This window comes from Petaurus breviceps, unplaced genomic scaffold, assembly GCF_028583685.1.
Source record: "Petaurus breviceps papuanus isolate PSGF00001 unplaced genomic scaffold, PetGlider_PUasm1.0 174, whole genome shotgun sequence".
NCBI classification, from domain to species: domain Eukaryota; kingdom Metazoa; phylum Chordata; class Mammalia; order Diprotodontia; family Petauridae; genus Petaurus; species Petaurus breviceps.
Window position 1 is genome coordinate 57,808,531 of NW_027185761.1, and position 17,787 is coordinate 57,826,317.

The following is a 17,787-nucleotide window of genomic DNA, read 5'->3' on the forward strand; positions in this document are numbered from 1 at the left end:
GTGAAGAGATTAAAGGGAATGAGCAGTAGGGGTGGTAGGGAATGGGGTTTTGCAGTGACAGCCTGGGGTTCAGAATCTCTGGGATGGGAGAGAGAGTGAGGTTGTAGAAGAGAGTTAACCATTAAATAATGAGTCCAAGCAGATTGTTAGTGGCTAGAGAGGTCACTTGAGGGAGGCCGACTGACTGTTCCAGGACTTTGTAGCAGGTGGAGATGGTGAATCCTGTGAGGTCCAGGAATCCAGACTCTTAACAAGCAGGAGCAGGGGCTGATATAGCCCAAGACTGTAATTATAGCCCAAGCTGGTATTGAGGACTGGGTCTGATCCCAGAAAGGCCTTAGGTTCTAGAGAAGGCCTTGGGGTCAGGACAGAGGTTTAGAATGAGTCCAGAGATGTGACTTTGACTACCCTCACTGCTACTTTGCAGCTCATTGGGAATAGGGAAGGGAACTGGGCCTATGATTTTATTGGTCTGGGGTAGCAGATCTCCATTTGTGGTGCCTTGACCCCCTGGGGGTATCCAAGATCCTTTCAGGGAAACCTCAAGATAAAATATATTTTATTATAATACTAAGATACTTTCATTTCTGATATGGTAACTATCAATAGATATAACCCACATAAACAAAGGCCTTTGAGAGTTCTCAATTTTTAAGAGTATAAAGGAGATTTGAGGCCCAAAAGTTTGTGAACCAGCGGTGAAGGAAACTCTTCCTAGTGGAGGTCAGTTCCTTATCTGCAACTTCTGAGTCTTAGCTGTGGGGTCAGGTGGCACCTGGGGCCACATACTGCTTAGAAAACCAGGTGAACATTCTCTATGTATATGGTATTTTTATTTATTTTGTCAAATGTTTCCCGATGATGTTTTAAATGGGATTTGGGGACCCCTGTTGATACATCTGCCTTGGTTGCCTAGCACCAAACCCCCTCACCAGTTTAAAATGTCATTGGGCAATGTTTAGCAAAATAAACACAAATGTAGTACAGCATAGAGAATGTTCATTTGTGTTTTTCTGAGTAAGTTTGTACACCCCTGGCATCAGTCTACCAAAGCAGGGCTTCCTGACTCCAAGGCTACCTCTCTACACTGTAGCTTGGCCTCTAGCACCATTTGTGATGGGGAAAATTCCTTAATTTTTCTCAGACTCAGTTTCCTCAACTTTAAATAGTTTAATAGCATTTGAGTTATTACCGAATGTTTAGTGAACAAAACAGTTTTGGGGCGGCCAGGTGGCTCAGCGAGTAAGAGCACCGGCTCCAGTGTCGGGATGACCTGGATCAAATCCGGCCTCTGATACTCAGTACCACACCCAGAAATAACTGGCCGTGTAACCTTGAGCAAGTTACTTAACCCCGATTGCTTTAAAAACAACAACAACAACAAAAAAAACAGTTTTGATTGAGGATTGAATCACTTTTGGATATAATAGGAACAGTTATAAAGAATTATGAGAGGAGAGAACTTCTCAAGTTAGACACAAGTTTATATTCTAAAAGTTGGTGAATTACTTAGAAGTTCAAAGAAATTTTCCCAAAATACTTTGAAGGCATTTTCCATCGTCATTTTAAATCATGAATATAATAGAAATGTTAATATTTGTAATAAAGTAGAAAGAATACAGGATTTAGAGGTCCTGAGTTTAAGTCATAGGTATGCTACTCAGTGGTTGTGTGACCTTGGGTCAGTTACTTCATCTCTGAGCCTTAACCCCCCCCCCTTTTTTTTTTTTTTAAGCAATTGGGGTTAAGTAACTTGCTCAAGGTTACATGGCCAGTTATTTTGTGTGGGTGTTAAGTTTCTGAGGCCAGAACCTATCCTGACTCTGGGCCGGTGCTCTTACTCACTATGCCACCTGGTGGCCCCTGAGCCTCAATCTCCTAATCTGTAAAATGGGGATTGTCACACTTGCCCTTACTGCTTATGGGACTTTGGGAAATTCATTTCATATCCTTGGCCTCAGTTTCCTGTTCTGTAAAAATTGGACTAGAAGACTCCAAGGTTCTTTCCATCTCCAAGTCTGTGATCCTTTGACTTGTGACACTTGAAAGAAAGGTAGATTGGTTAGGGGATGGAGAGGTGGCTGCAATCGCCTGTAGAGGTTCAGGCCTTGGAAGGTCAGCAGAGCTGGTTAGGCTCCATTCTGTACATGCATCATTTCATTTCTTCACAGCCACCCTGGGAGAACCTGGGATTTAGATTTGGTTGAGTCCTAAGAGATCATCTGGGCCTGTTCCTTTTTTAAATGTGGGAAAGCTGAAGCTCAGAAATCTCCAGAGATTGGAAGAGGCTGGACTGGAAAGCAGGTCTCTTATGGCTCCCAATTCAGGTCTCTTTCCATTCTACCATATTGTCATGACCATAGGTGACTTTTAAGGGAACACTGAGGTTTGTTAAGTCACTAATGGTTTAATGGGTAGTTTGTTTTCTCCCTGCCAGGGTGTGGGTACTCTTAAATTCAGGTCTTCAACAGGGTTTTGGGGGTAGTCAAATGCAGGCTTTCATTGTTAAGTATAAATTTAATTCATGTATATTTTTCTTCCAGTTTTTAGAAAAATTTTATGACCATGTTAAATCAATATATTGGTTTAATATATTATTTTTTAAGTATCTGCTGAGTATGAATGTTGATCTCATTTTCGAATTTATTTTTACCCTTGTTTTATAGGTAATCTATCCTGAGCATTCCAAACTTAGTGATAAAGAAGTAAGTCTTTGTCTTTTACTACTTTTCATTTCTGTTTAATTCCTTGGCAGCATGTATACCTTTTGTTTTCTTTTTCAGAAAACGAATATTTGCTATCTGTCTTTTCCAGATTCGAATTCAGGTAATGCTTTTATTGCATCACTCTAAATGTGTATGTGTGGTGGGTGTTGAGGGTGGAGCCTGCCTAGGAGAGTCCAGGGAGGGAGCTGTGCCAGGTGGGGCCCTTGGTGGCTTCCTATTGGGTCCAGTGAGCGGAGATTGTCTGCCCCTGCTGGGAGGTATAGAATTCTGAATAAGTTCTCAGGACTAGAGAAAATTTGTTTGATTTCACTTTAATTTAAAGAATAGTTTCCGTGGTGTTTTTAAGGGTGGAGTGAGGCATCATGAAATCCAGAGACCACAAGCTGGACAAGGTAATGGAGTGGCTGCAGTAGGTCCTATGTTCATATGGGTTTCCTAAGTTTGCCGTCAGTGGGTGGCCTTCAGTCAGTGTTAGTGACCAGGCCAGGCCTGGCAGTCAGAGTCCATTTAAACAAGAGAGGGTTAACAATGGCAAACTGTTAAAGGCATGTTCAGCTGAGGAGCTTATTAGTGGGAGTCCTTTTCTTTGGACTGTCCTCTGTGTGTGGTCTGGGCTGCTGACAACTTTGGGCTCTCTCCAGGCTTCCCAGTGGAGCTAACTCCACCCACTGACGGATGGCAGTGGGTGAAGCAGGCGTATTTTAGTGCTGTTTTGTGTGCTGCTACTTATGCATTTAAAGAATTCTATAATAAGAATTCTGTTTCACCGATTTGGGGGACTTAGAGACCATTTTTAACATTCCCTGTTTTTTTAACTGCATTTTTTTTTTATGCTTCCAAATTTTTGCTACAGATTTAGAGCTTGTGGAAACAGTTTCTTTAATCACTTCTAAAAGTAGTCATATAAAGTTGGTGTCCCTCTGTGAACAGACCTTTTATGGATTAGCAAAATTTATTTCAAAATTAAGAATGATATATGTTTGTGGGATTATTGCCTTTGAGAGATTCTAGAAGGGATTGTAAGGATTATAGGATATTGGTCTATCTTGCCTTTTTATCAAAATGACCTAAATATTTAGAATTTTTGCCTGCAGATTAATGGCCCTGCTAGTTTTTATTAAATTGGATAAGCTGCAGGCTGTGCCTGTGGGCTCCTTCCCTGTTGGGCTACATTTGTACTTCTGAATAATACGGTGTTCAGTCATCAAAACCATTTCGCCTAGTAAGTGAACTTGGCTTACCACAAGTGGAGTAGGCTTCATGTGAACCTCCCTGAGTGGCCAAGGGTGATATGTCACACGATCTTTGTGGCTTTCCTGTGAGCCTTAGCTGGACATTTGGGTCCCTTCTACTCTTATGTCAACAAATATGTGTGAAGCAGCTGCTCTGTGTAAATAAAGGGGCTTGGAAGGAAGACCACAGCTTACCGGCCTCAGACACCTGCTAGCTGTGTGACCCTGGGCAGTCGCATCACTTCTGCTGGCTTCAGTTTCTTCATCTGTAAAATGGGGATAATAATAGCACTTACATCACAGGGTAGTGGTGCAGATCAAATGAGGTAACATTTGTAAAGTGCTTTGCTAATCTTGAAGCAGCACATAAATGCAGCTGTTACCGGGGAAACAAAGATCAAACCCTGCACAGTTCCTGCCTTTCAGGGCCTTATGTGCTCCCATTCCCCCTCCCCAGTTTTCAAAGGGAAGAGCTTAACTCTTGGTTTCTCCAGGGGCTGAGCAGGAGGGAGGTGTCTGAACAGTGGTTTAATATTTCCTTATTATTAGTCCTTTTTTTTGTAGTTAACCCTTTATTCCCCCTATCTACTTCACTCAGGTAAGGCTGAGGTCTGTCCCTTGTGTCCCTTTTTCCTTGATTAAAGAAATCCTTCAATACTTCAGAAAGATGTGTGGTGTCATCGCTGTGAGCATTCTTCCCATCGAGCTCTCCATATCTTAGTGACAGTGTCTGGAGTTGCTGTCCCTAAGAATTCTTTTCCTGGCATCTGGTCTGATGTGGAGCCCATCTGAACTTAACTAAACCGACAGCAGATACAGAGTCCACTGCTGGGACTGGCCTTGGCCTTTCCAGCCTTGTTCTGCTGGTCTGGCCCTGTCTTCTTCTGGGCATAGGCTTTCCATGCCCCCTGAAAGCACCAGAGCATTACCTGAGCATTGAGGCTTAGGATTTAAATAGAAGCGCACATCTCCATAGTTAGGGTAGATGCAGACTGTAGCTCTTTGATATTTTTGGGAGATCCTGGCTGGAGGAGTGCTGAGGTCTCCTTCTGGGTCCAGACCGATGGTCCTCTGGCCTGAAGCCCTAAATGAAGCAGGACACCTCATCCCCGCAGTTGGGAGGGTCTGAGTAGACTTGATCCCTCTGGGCAGCAGGCATCTTGCCCTGCTGACAGATGAGCATACATGCAGCAGCCAAGAGACCACAATTTGGAATGTGATCTAGATCCTTGTTCTCCTTTGGGCCTCTCTAAACAGCTTGTTGCTCTTCGTGTGTTTTATTAAGTGGAGGTTGTTATGACTGTGCCAGTTCTGAAATGGATTTACTTAAAAAAAAATCCCCAAATAGCTTTTATTGCTGTGGAAGGAAACCCAGGAGCTGTATTGCAGTCTTCAGGAAACAGTAAAAATGGAGTTTTGGTTTCTATGGAGTCAGCAGAAAAAATAGAACAGTTTAGATCATTCATTTGCAAAAAGTCAAGAAAAATGTAGGTAGATGTTGTGGGGAAGATTTCATCAGATTTCCAAAGAAATCTCTTCCTCCACTCCTCGCGGCTCTTCAGAACTTTTAGCACTACCTTCCACTTAATGTAAACAATGCTTCCTCTTCTTACCCATAGTTTAAAGCTGTTAGATATTTGCCAGGTCTTTTTCCTTATTGCTTATTAGCTGTATTTGGACCTGGGGAATCCCAGCTCCATGAGCTCTGGTGGTACCCACAAATCCTTTCTGCCTAAGGTATGTGCAGATCGCAGCAAGATGAGAGAAACCTTTTCTTTCATCATCTACAGATGTTTCTTAGCTCAGTGTGGGTGAGACCCAAGAATGTAGCTCCGTTTTACAAATGCCTTGTAAGTGTTTACCTCACCTGTTAGATGCCTGGGATACAAAGACAATGAAAAACAGATCCTGCCCTCCAGGGGCTTAGAGTCTCCTGAAAGGATGAGTCAGGGAAGCTGGAGAAAAATATTAAGTCTTCAGTTCTAAATCTTTTGGAGAAAATTGGCCACAACAAATGTTCATTCTCTAAAGAATACTGTCCTCATGTGCCTTTCTTTTGGGGTGTTCTAAAAGCAGCTTTCAAAATAAGTATCCCATGGGGCGGCCAGGTAGCACAGCAAGGGGTGGCCAGGTAGCACAGTGAGTAAGAGCACCGGCTCCAGTGTTGGGATGACCTGGAGATTGAATCCCGGGCTCAGACACTTGGCACCACACCCAGAAATAACTGGCCGTGTAACCTTGAGCAAGTTATTTAACCCTGATTGCTTAAAAATAAATAAATGTTAAATTAAAAAAAAATAAGTATCCCATGTTCTCAGGAATCTTCATATAGAAGCACATCCCCTAGCTTAGGGGACAAAGGTACACAGGAAGCTGCTGACAAATTCCATTCTAAGGCTTCATTGAAAGAAAGGTGCCACCCAGAGGCTGTTCTTGTCACTGAAAAACCCAGAAAAGGCACATAAGGAAATACTGCGGCTACAGTCAATGCCTTCATTTTAATGAATTTATTTTCCACTATTAAGTTTTTACCTAATGAGGTAAATGCACAAAACATTCCTTCAGTAGAAAAATGAATTTTCAAAAGCCCACCCCTTCTTTGGATTTAGCCAGAGATTTTAATAATATATAAAAACCAAAACCAAAACAACTCCTGGTGCATCCACACACACTACACTGTACATGGAGATAGGCTCGATGAGGATTTTCTTGGCTACAAAATAAATATGTAAAAATCCATTGCTCTTTCCTGTTAATGGAGGAGTTAGAAAAAACGCATCTGAGAGCTGAAATTTTGTGTAATCACGTTTAGTAATACCGTGTGTTCTACCGCAACATGTTTTCAGATTCTTTGTATTTTGTAGGCTTTGATCACCGTAAGGACTATCCCTGTGGTATCTTTGCGATAGGGAACATCCAGCTGAGGAAACTCCCTCTACTCCTGCTTGGCACCTTCTCTGAAACTTAGGTCTTGGAGCATTGCCCAGAGCACAAAGTGCTCAAGGGACTTATGTGGGGTCATGCAGCCAGCTTGGGCCAGAGGCAGGATCTGATCTTGGGCTCTGCTTGTTCTTTCTGAGGGTGGCTCTCAGAACACCAGCCACACTGGTGGCACCACCCACACAATGCCCCATATTATCCCTGAGACCTTAGAAAGCAAGTCACTTCAGTCCAGGTATGTGTCCTGTCCCTAAAGGAAATGTGTGGGATTGGATTGACTTCTCGAGACCCTGCCTGTTCTTAACAGTTTATGATTCCTGAGGTCCTAACAAGGTCTTTGTTACCAATGGAAATTCAACAATTATTAATTAATATCTTTGTGAGAACAGTAATAAAAAAGGTAGAAGTCTTAGGAGCTTTTAAGACTGGGATTCCATTATTGGTAAATGCAGGCCTTTGTTGGAGAGTGAACTGGGCCCCCAGTCATCCTCTAAACCATGTTCTGTGCTACTAGGAAGGAGGCTCTGGGCACTGTTCCCCTGCTTCCATGCCAGCCCTTTGTGCAGGGCTGCTCCAGAAGTCTGGCTCACCAAAAGGTAAAAGGATGGAAGAAGCTGGGATTCCTGTGGGTCAGTTGCAGAGGACCACTTAGGCAGCCCCAGAGCCAGCCACGTTACCTCGACACTTTGGGCTATTTTTTTGTAGCCTTTATGGAGGCCCCTTTGTTTTCATCTATAGATGGTAGAGGAAAATCTGGCTCTTGCCCAGATAGCCAGAACTTTGACAGTCTTCTTGCTAATCTAGCTGGGAGTCGTTAGCTTCTTCAAAAGATGTGGTAAGGATTTATTGTTTTAAAAATATTATTAATGCCTCTAACTAAACCTTGTCTGAGTCTGGACTTTTGATAAACTGCTTTTTAAACTGGAGACTTTTATAAAGTTAAGTCAGCTTCATTTAAAACTTAACAGTTAAAAATAAGTTATAATGAAGAAAGCAGATGTTTGACTGCTTGTTCTCTTCTTGAATTATATACATTTTAAAAACATTGTGTATAAGCATTTCAAAAGAAAACTAACAGACGTGGAAATGTAATATACGGAGCTGAGGTTTTAGTCCCAGCTTGTTTACAGATTGGCAGTGTGACCTTGGAGGAGTCACTTTGGGGTCCCCAAAATGAGCAGGTAGGTAAGCTCAGGCCCCTCTTAGCTCTAAAATTCTGTGATTCTGCATAAATAAAATATTAGACTGAGCTGTCCTCAATTTCCACTTTTTACTTTTGTTTCCGTTAGGCTGTCTCGGAGATACACAGTTTTGTTTTAGGTTTCGACAGTCATGTGGCCGGAGGATGTCAATGCGCTGTATCCCAGATCAGTTGGACCGAGACTCACCTGTGTATTTAAAGGTTAGAAAAATAGTAACAGGAAGGGGTCATTGTGGTAGAGAAGATGGTCAGCATCGGTCATACATTTATGCAGCCATACACTGGTTGTATCTGGCAGAAATGCTAGTGCTTTTGTTTGCAACCTCTAGTGATACCTCCAGGGGCTGTAGAGGGAAGGAAGCTATTGTTCAAAAACTTGGAGAAGTCTTCACGAGTTCTTGAAGTATTCTAAAGTTTCATTGAAAATTCAGCAATAAATTAGAACTTGATTGTTCTGTACTTTGTTACTAGCCCCTTTGTCTAGATTGGGAGTCTGAGCCAAGTGGGTTTTTACTCAAAGCAACACAGTTCCACTAATACTATATATGTTGAGGAAGGGAGGAGGAAATTTTTGCGAAACAGATTTTATTTTTCCTATGACTCCTTTTTGTTTTTATTATTCATCTCTGGTTGTCTTTTAGCATTTCAATCATGTGATTATTTTATTCCTGGATAAGATTAAGTAAAACCGATTCCAGAATTCTATGTTATGGTACTTAAGTGTTTTAAGATTCAGATATAAGTTTGAGTTGTGACCTTTGAGTTTCATCTTTGTTTTGATGCAAAGAAGTATGATTTTAAAAAATACTGAAATAAATAAGGATTTAATTTTTTTTTACCTTTCTGGCAGAAAGATCCTGCATATTTCTATGGTTACGTGTATTTCCGACAAGTTAGAGATAAAACACTAAAAAGAGGCTACTTTCAGAAGGTAATTTGTAATCTTTTAAAAAATTCCTTTTTTGTTATGAAGTTAAACATGAACTTTTCCGTTTACAAAATACACAATAGAATCGTACATTCAAACGAACTTTTATTCCATTTTTTAGTGTATATTAAAATAGTAGTAACAAAATTGCTCTGCATGTCTCTCTTCCCTTCTGATTTTCCTTCCATTCTTTTTTGTGTATTTTAAAACATTTCATGTATGTTTTCTTTTTTTTTTTTTTCTTTTTGGAGGGCAGTTGGGGTTAAGTGACTAGTTTTGTGTTCAGTGTCTGAGGTCGCATTTGAACTCGGGTCCTCCTGATTCCAGGGCTGGCGCTCTGTTCACTGTGCCACCTAGCCGCCCCTCTTGTTTTTCTTATTAATTTTTCATTGCTGTTATGATCCAACAGCTCCTCCCACCAGAAGCAGCCTCTTCTGTTACAAGGAGGTAAAGTTCCGCAGACCCAGTCAGCTCTTTGGTGACACTGAAAACACCTGCCTCCTTCTGGGCCTCCCTGTTCCTTTGAGGTCTTTGGGAGCTGTGCTCAGGCCCCTGGGTATTGTGTGCTCCCGGTTCTGCTCACTTCTCTCAGCATCAGTTCCTACAAGTCTTCCCAGGTTTCTCTGACTTCAGGCTCTTTTATCATCACTCCCTTACACGACTGTGCCTGCTGGGGCTCCTATTCCCTGATTAGTGCTCCCCCTTTTTGGTTCCAGTTTTTTATTTGAACAAAACTTGTTGCTCTTAATATTCACAGACACAGGGGTCCATCTATGTACTTTTCAAATTTATTAAACCAACCTAAATTTGTGTCATCAGGAAAATGAGGCATGAGAAGCTTTGTTAAGGAAGTCAGAGCCCACCTTCTACGTCCTTAGAGAGTTGTCCCATCACCCAGAGGCTTGTACTAGAAGGAGAAATGTTGCTTTGATGGTTTTTGAACCTTCCTTCTGTGGAGCAGATCGCCCCTTTTTTTGAGCATCTTCAGCTCTGGCAAAGCTATTGTTTTAAACTACATTTCTGTGGAGAAACAGTGTGACTGCTTAGTTAGGAAGATCTGCATTGTATAGGACACACACACATTGCACACATATTTAAAGTGGAGATAGCCATGGAGTTGTAGATTTCAGTTACTGAAATATGGTTTCTTTTCTGTTTTCAGTAATAGTAACAGTAGTTAACACAAATGGAGCACATTTTGCAGATGACGAAACTGAGACTTAGTGAATTTAAATGACTTGGCCAAGGTCACACTGCCAGTGAGGGGCCAAGGCTAGATTTGAACCCAGGTCTTTCTGACTGAATCTGGTACTTTATTCATCATGTCACCTGGCATTTCTACAGTCACTCTAATGGTATTGGTCAAAGATGTATTAAGTACCTCCTTCATTCTGGGTACCAGCACATCCCTTGTAGAACCTCCCCACCCCCTGCCCCCCAACTCAGGTGTGTGCCCCCTATGGAGAAGGAGATGAGGATGCTTGCTCCCTTCTAGAGGCCCCTGGGAAGGAGATATGAGCTGACTTATTCACAGCCACGCGGCCAGAATGTGCGAGGACAGAGCACGGTGTTCATTGCCCAGGCTGCCTCTCCTCTACACATGCATATTTACTACTCTATAGGTTATAGTCTGGGGTGTTTTTTTCCCCTTTAAAAGCAAACAGACAAAAAAATCTCAATAAAAGTGGGCTTTGGTTAGAACTTTGCTGGTGGGGGTGGAGAATGGAGAGCCTACACCTGTCCAGGTGGGCCAGCTCCTCCTGCCAATCCCTCCTGGAGCTGTAGGGAGATGCCAGAGAGGAAGGCAGTTTTTAAGAGAAGCGTTTTTGACTCTAGCCAAGTCCAGCTTCAAGATGTCAGGAGCTCATCCTGCTGCTTTGGCTGCACGGTGGCAGTCTGAGGCTTGCCGGCCTGCCTCCACAGCCGTGTCGTGAGGGCCATTTGTACTTGCTTCATTCTTACAGCTCCTTTGGAGAAGCCCAGTGCTGCCTCGCATGCACGTGTGGGCAGAGGCTGGCCTTGGCTGCTGCATCTCTTATTTCCTTAAACAGAGTCAAGTTGTAACTGCTTCTAATTAAGCAGCCAATCTGTGGTAAGACCAGGGAGAACATTTTGTGGCCATTTAAATTTTATTTCCATTTAATAATGGCTCTTTTCAGGTCAGAATCTGCACATATTCTACAGTATGGCTTTCCACAGCTCTGAGAAGAGGAAGGTGAACCTCAAGTGAGATTATCTGACTTTGTCTGATGTTGTCTTCTTTGTTTTCCAGTCCTTGGTTTTGATCAGCAAGCTGCCATATACACATTTTTTCCACACGGTGCTTAAACAAATAGCGCCTGAATATTTTGAAAAGAGTGAACCTTATTTGGAAGCAGGTGAGTAAAACATTGTTGTTGAAGGTGTGATCCTTATGATGGATTAGAAGACATTTAACTGTAAAGGTTTAATGAAAAATGAAACCTGAAAATCACCCAGTGAAGATTTTAAAGCTGTGAATTAAAGGAGAAAAGTGAGAATTAAGCTTCTTTGAGTCACTTTATAAACGCTTTGAAGTAGTAGACCATGTTGCCAGTTTAAAAATAAATTAGAGTGAAATGCATGGAACTTTTTTATTAAGACAATCTAAATATTGAATTGTTGCCAGTAGGTAAACAGACATTGTTAGTTCTCTTTATCAGCATTCCTCATACCAGACATTACTGTCATGTGTGGCCCCAACCACTGTAGTTTATCAGTATATTCTTAATGTCTGATAAATCAGTGCTGGCATAAAGCTGTAGGATCTCTCCTCCTCCACTGTGGACAATCTCAACTGTTTAGATCAGTGTTCTATGGAATTAATTAACTACTTCCTGTGACGTCTTTTCACCATTGTTGTGGCTGAATCTGTAATGACATTAGGTGGAGTACACCGCCCCTTTGTTTCATATGTCTCCACAGTAAAACAAAGGGAGAACTCACTTAACATCCATTAAGACATTTATTCACTGCTTTCTAAAAATTTGGGAACTTGTTTCCATCCCAAGAGAGTAAACTATGCATGTGAATCAAAAGGAAGACATTCTTGTTCTCCCTCTCCCCCACCACTTTTGCCTTTATTTATGTCTTTTACAATAGTGATAGCTAATATCAGTAAATACTAATAATTAGCACTTGTCTATAATGTTATCTCATTTAATCCTTACAACAACCTTGGGATGTGTAAGTGTTCTTCTCATCTCAGTTTTGCAGATGAGGAGGTTGAGGGTAAGAGACTGAAGGGATTTGCCTAGGGTCATGTAAGTTACCAAGTTTCTGAGGCAGGATTTGAACTTGGGTCTTCTTGACTGTCGGCTTTGCCACATAGTTGCTGCATCCCTCGGTGTTTTTCTGTGGTTTGTCCTAAAGGACTGCAGTTTGCTGGTGTGGGTATTTAGCTAACTTCTTGGAGCTGTTTTTTTCTAATTTTGTATGTAAAGTGTGCATTTACAAACTTTTAAATTGTACCACTCATACAATGAGATATCTCATTCTGTTTTTTAGCTTGTAACGATGTTGATCGTTGGCCTGCTCCAGTACCTGGGAAAATGTTACATTTACCCATCATGGGAGTGGTTTTAAAGGTAATTTGTTCATAATTTCTTTCTTTCTTTTTAGCCTGAACGTTAGAGAAAATAAAGATGTGGATTTTATGTTCTTCATCTCCCCAAGAGCTAAGCCCCTCCCTGCTTTTTCCCCGCCTGCCTGAGGAATGTCAAGGGTTTTTACCAGCTTCTTTACAGGCCTTCATCCCTGTGGGAGCCTGATATCTGCAGAAAACTGACTGTCCCAACAGAGGAGTCTCTGAGAATGGATTAGAAATGCTCAGTGGAATTAGGAGAACCGTTGGTAACACACCAGGGCCATTCTGAGCGTGTTCTTTGGTTTTTAAAAGCACGTGGATTCGTCTCTTGTTTTCACATCCCTGCCTTTCCCACTGGAGCTGCTACACCTTCTCAGAGCATGGGCTAGTGCTGCTGTTCTTTCCATCTCCGTGATGGAGCAGTTCTGTCTGTTGTTTTCCTGGTTCTTTGGACTGAATTTTCCATCACTTCCTGTGCCCTCTCAGGCTTCTTTGTCCTTGGTTACATTCATGGGCCACAGTCTGCTTAGCCATTCACCAGCTGGTTGGCATCTTTTCTGAGTCCAGTCCTGGACTTCTACAAAAAGCGCAACTAGGAGAAGTTTTTGTATGTTTGGTGCCTTCCTTTCTGTGACTGACCTCCTTGGGCTGTGTGCCTAGCAGTGGAATCTCTGGGTCTGGGCCCCTTTTTTCGTGTAAGTCTGCATTGCTTTCTGAAGGCATTTACCAATGGATGTCTCCAGCAACAATGGATGTGTGTTCCTGGCCTTCGCCAGCCCCTCTAGCATTGGCCATTGCCATATTTTTCATCTCTACAAGTTTGTTGGGTAGGAAGTGAAACCTTTTTTTCATTTGCATCAAATTGTATCAGATTAGTGATTCAGAAGTAACTTTTAATCTAATATGGTACTATTAATTGTCTGTATATCTCAGATAGCAGAACCTTTAAAGGGATATTTATAAAAAAAATTTTTTTCCTCCAGTCAACAGCTTCCCCTCTTACAGTTTATTTATTCCTGCAAAATCTTTTCAATTTCATGTAATTGCAATTATGTAGGGGCAGCTAAGTGGTACAGTGAATAGAGCACTGGCCCTGGAGTCAGGAGGACTTGAGTTCAAATCTGGCCTCAGGCATTTAACACAAAAACTAGCTGTGTGACCTTGGGCAAGCCTCTTAACCCCGATTGCCCGCCCTCCAAAAAGCAAAAAAAAAAAATTGCAATTATCTGTTTTATCTTTTGTTTTCCTTTTGTCCTGGTTTAGTTAAGAATTTACCCCCTAGGGGTGGCTAGGTGGCGCACTGAGTAGAGCACCGGCCCTGGAGTCAGGAGGTCCTGAGTTCAAATCCGTCTTCAGACACTTAACACAAAAACTAGCTGTGTGACCTTGGGCAAGTCATTTAACCCCAAATTGTCCTCCCCCCAAAAAAAGGCAGAAAAAAAAAGAATTTGCCCCCTAACAATAGCTCTGGAAGGTGTATGATTGGCTTCTCTTCTGATTGTTAATAGTATATAACATTCAGTTTGCATAATCACTTTGATTTTATTTTGTTTTATAGTTTATTATGTTGTGCTAAACTTCATTTCTACCATGTTGCTTTCTATTTTCCCAGATATCCTTATCAAATAAGAGGTTGTTTCCTAAGTAATTTGTGGTTTGTACTTTATTGAATATTGGTTATTAAGTTCAATTATTTCTCATTCTTCCAAGTTAGTCTCTCTTTTTTTTTTTGCTTTTTGGAGGGCAGTTGGGGTTATGTGACTTGCCCAAGGTCACACAGCTAGTTTTTGTGTTATGTGTCTGAAGCCAGATTTGAACTCAGGTCCTCCTGACTCCAGGGCCAGTGCTCTATTCACTGAGCCACCTAGCTGCCTGCCCCATCTAAGTTAGTCTCTTCTAGTTTTAGTCTTTTCTAGTTTTAAATCAGTATTAAAAGGTTTTGAAAATGATAGGTTTATAGTATAGTCTAACACCTGGAAGTGCTATTTCCCCTTTGTTACTGTCTTTTTTCATTTTTTTCCTTTGCCTTTCAGTATCTTGTGTTTCTTCATATGAATTTTGTCTAAATCTTTAAAGTATTCCTTTCATAATTTGATGGACATAGGACTAAGTCTGTAAATGAACTTTGGAAGGATGGTCATTTTAGCACACTGAGTATCAGCCCATCCATGAGAATGGAATATCCCTCTAGTTCTTTAAGTTTGTTTCTTTTTTTAAAGGAATTTTTGAAATTGTGTTGAAAGAGGTATTGAGTGTACTTTGATAGACTGATTCTCAGATACTTTATAAATTTTGAACCCAGGGATGGGACTTACCTGTCTCTTATTGCCGTTCTGCATTTTGTTATTGCTATATAGAAATACTTATTTCTGTGTATTTATTTTGCTATTGTTTCAGTTAATTTCTTTGCTGATTCCCTAGGATTTTCTATGAAAGCCATCATGTCATCAGCAGATAGACATAGCTTTGTCTGTTTTCTGCTGTTGATAGCATGTTCTTTGTTAAGGATATTGCTGACTTCTTTCAACTAATTTTATCTTAAGTGAATTTAAGCATTTGTCTCATAAAATTGTTTTTATTCATATGCTCCTAATTTTCTGGCTTTTCTTTATTCACCAGTATATTATGGGGAAAAAAGTCTTATTGTTTGTGTTGATATAACAGTAAGACTTTGAAAGTGCCTGATAATTAAAGGCGTCTTTTCAGATGGCTTTATTTCTGAATGTTCACTGAATGCATACTGCTGTCCACCGTGAAACCCATCAGTAATAGAATTAAGAATTGTTAAGTTAAAGCTTTGGTAGAAATGTGAATGCTCGAGAGTTCTCTTATTTCTTTTGACAGTTTATCCCAAAACTTATTAGCAAGATTGCAGAGGCTGTGTAAGGATCTGTGGATATTGAGAAGAAAATTGGATTAATGAGCATTAAATAATATGTTAGTGGTCATTTCTCTATATTCTGTTTGCTTCCCAGCTGGATTTATAGTATTTGTTATTAAAGATGTTAATTTGTGTGTGTTAGAGTTGACTGGGATGCTCTTACTGAAAACACATCTCCCTAAAGTCTCTTCTTTATTTAAAAATGAATGTCTTGGCTTCCCCCACATTTTGGCATAATGAAAAATGCTATTAAACTAGTTTTAGTAGAGTGGAGATTTTATGATGCTTTAGTTTGATTTCTTTGGCAAGTTGTTATAGTTACAGGATTCTTAGATGAGCCATTTTTGTAGGGAAAAGTTAACATCTGCTGTTTTCTTCCTAAGGTTCGAATACCAACATGCCATGACAAGCCTGGAACAACGCAGATAGCCCAGTTAACACAGCAGGTAGACATGGCAGAGGGAGTGGGAGGCCTGTGGGTGGATTCCTGCAGACTTGTTGGGAAAAATAATAGTTGCCATAATTTATCTTCTGTGCTGAGGTTATTAGTCCTTTTATAAACATTCTCAGTTGATCGTTGTGTTTATATAGTGTTTTGTGTGTATTATTGATATATATCGAAGTTAGACTGCTTGACATTTCTTTCCTTCCTTCTTCCTCTTTCTGCTGGGTGGACACTGGAGAATTCAGAGATGTGTTTAGTACTTGGCAGGCGGGGGCCAGTACTTCAGCAGAGAGCACTGCTGGATAAGATGCTTCTCCGAGTGTCACAGAGCAGGGCTGGCTAGTTGCTCATTTAGAAAATTTGGTTGAAAGCATTCAGTAGATAGGGTGAGCATTCAGCAATTCCTTGGGGTACGTCCGTTTGTGGGGAGAGGGGAATTTCTCACTTTTAAAGTCTTTATTTATCTGCCATTCTGTAGTATTCCAAATGTCTGCTGGATTATTTGTGTAGAAATGGAGGAAATGAAATAGCTTATTTTCTCCTTTATTTTCATCAGCCAGCTTGGAGGTTTGTGTACTTTAGAGCTAGAGAAGTATGTCTCCTTCCACAGTGTAAAAACTACAGTTTTCTCTGTCATGTAGCCTATAATCAGGGCTGGACATATTAGTCATCTTTAATTTTTGTATTTTTTTTCCATTTTCTCTCTTTTAGACAGACTCACAGATCTCTATGGTTTTACCTACTATTCATGAAGTGGATCTTTTCAGGTGAAAATTTAAAGCTCATTTATTGTGGTAATTTTAACCTCTTTCCTTCCTTATTGTTCTTCATTAATGCCAGTGGATTTTATTGATTTTCTACTTGGGAGTTGGCCATAGAAGTGGGAGGGGGTAGGAAGAATTGAGAAGGGAAAAATGATGAAAGGTTTTCAAGTACTTTAAATGACCAACTCCTAGTAAAGTGGCATTTTTTTTAGTTGGCTTGGGTTGAAATTAGTATGACACTTTGGTTTATAACTTCAGCAGTATTCTTCACCCTTAAAATTCACAAAAGTCACCAAAGCTGCAGATTGGAATTCCATCTCATGAACACAGAGCCTCCTTGCTGTCCACATTTTGTATATTATCCTTAGGAGCTATTACAGTTGAATGTCATCAGTCCTGTGGAAATTGTGAATTGTTTTAAGACTTGTTTGAACAAAGGTATCTGTGATCTTGCCTCTTCAGATCTTGAGAGAGTAAGATGTAACTTCCTGTCAGAAGAATTCCTCATTTTTCGAAAGACCCATGACTAGGAATTCTCCAGGAGACCCTGCCTCTCTGCTCATGGCCAGCCCCTGGACACTCATGGCCTGTAGCTTCTTTATTTTCCAGGCCACTGATCATGTGGCACCTTGCTGCTGCTCTGGTGTCCCTTTCCTAACTGACTGAGTCCTTCAAGGCTTAGCACGTTTGCTTTTTTCTTTTAACGCAGAAGGAGTGATCATTCACACTCATATTCATAGTAACATATCAGCATAAAAGATACTGACCTGTAGGAGTAGGGATTACTGAAAGAATGAGGGTCACCCAAATTCTTTGGCCAGACAACGCAGGGTTAGCAGTGTCCACGTCGTCCAGGCACCACGGATGTAGAAATGGTCAGCTTCTCTCTTGGAAGGAATCCCTTGTGGTCTGGGTCCAAACCAAGCAGGAAGGGCCCTGTGGTCCAGACTCAGCAGTCTCCTGTAGCCCAAGCACACATGGGTTTCAGTTCTTTTATTTTATTTTTTTGCTTTTTGGAGGGCAATTGGGGTTAAGTGACTTGCCCAAGGTCACACGGCTAGTTTTT

The 17,787-nt window shown here is 41.0% G+C and overlaps 1 protein-coding gene across 1 annotated transcript in view; it reads left to right on the forward strand.

The window, feature by feature from the left end:
• DENND6A (DENN domain containing 6A) overlaps nucleotides 1–17,787 on the forward strand; it is an 84,795-nt gene that overhangs the window by 26,662 nt on the left and 40,346 nt on the right. Inside the window, exons 2-9 of the mRNA XM_069084273.1 lie at nucleotides 2,667–2,705; nucleotides 2,784–2,826; nucleotides 8,188–8,300; nucleotides 8,950–9,030; nucleotides 11,300–11,405; nucleotides 12,553–12,632; nucleotides 15,896–15,958; nucleotides 16,669–16,724. Of these exons, the coding sequence (XP_068940374.1) occupies nucleotides 2,667–2,705; nucleotides 2,784–2,826; nucleotides 8,188–8,300; nucleotides 8,950–9,030; nucleotides 11,300–11,405; nucleotides 12,553–12,632; nucleotides 15,896–15,958; nucleotides 16,669–16,724 (581 nt within the window). The remainder of the gene's footprint in view (nucleotides 1–2,666; nucleotides 2,706–2,783; nucleotides 2,827–8,187; nucleotides 8,301–8,949; nucleotides 9,031–11,299; nucleotides 11,406–12,552; nucleotides 12,633–15,895; nucleotides 15,959–16,668; nucleotides 16,725–17,787) is intronic.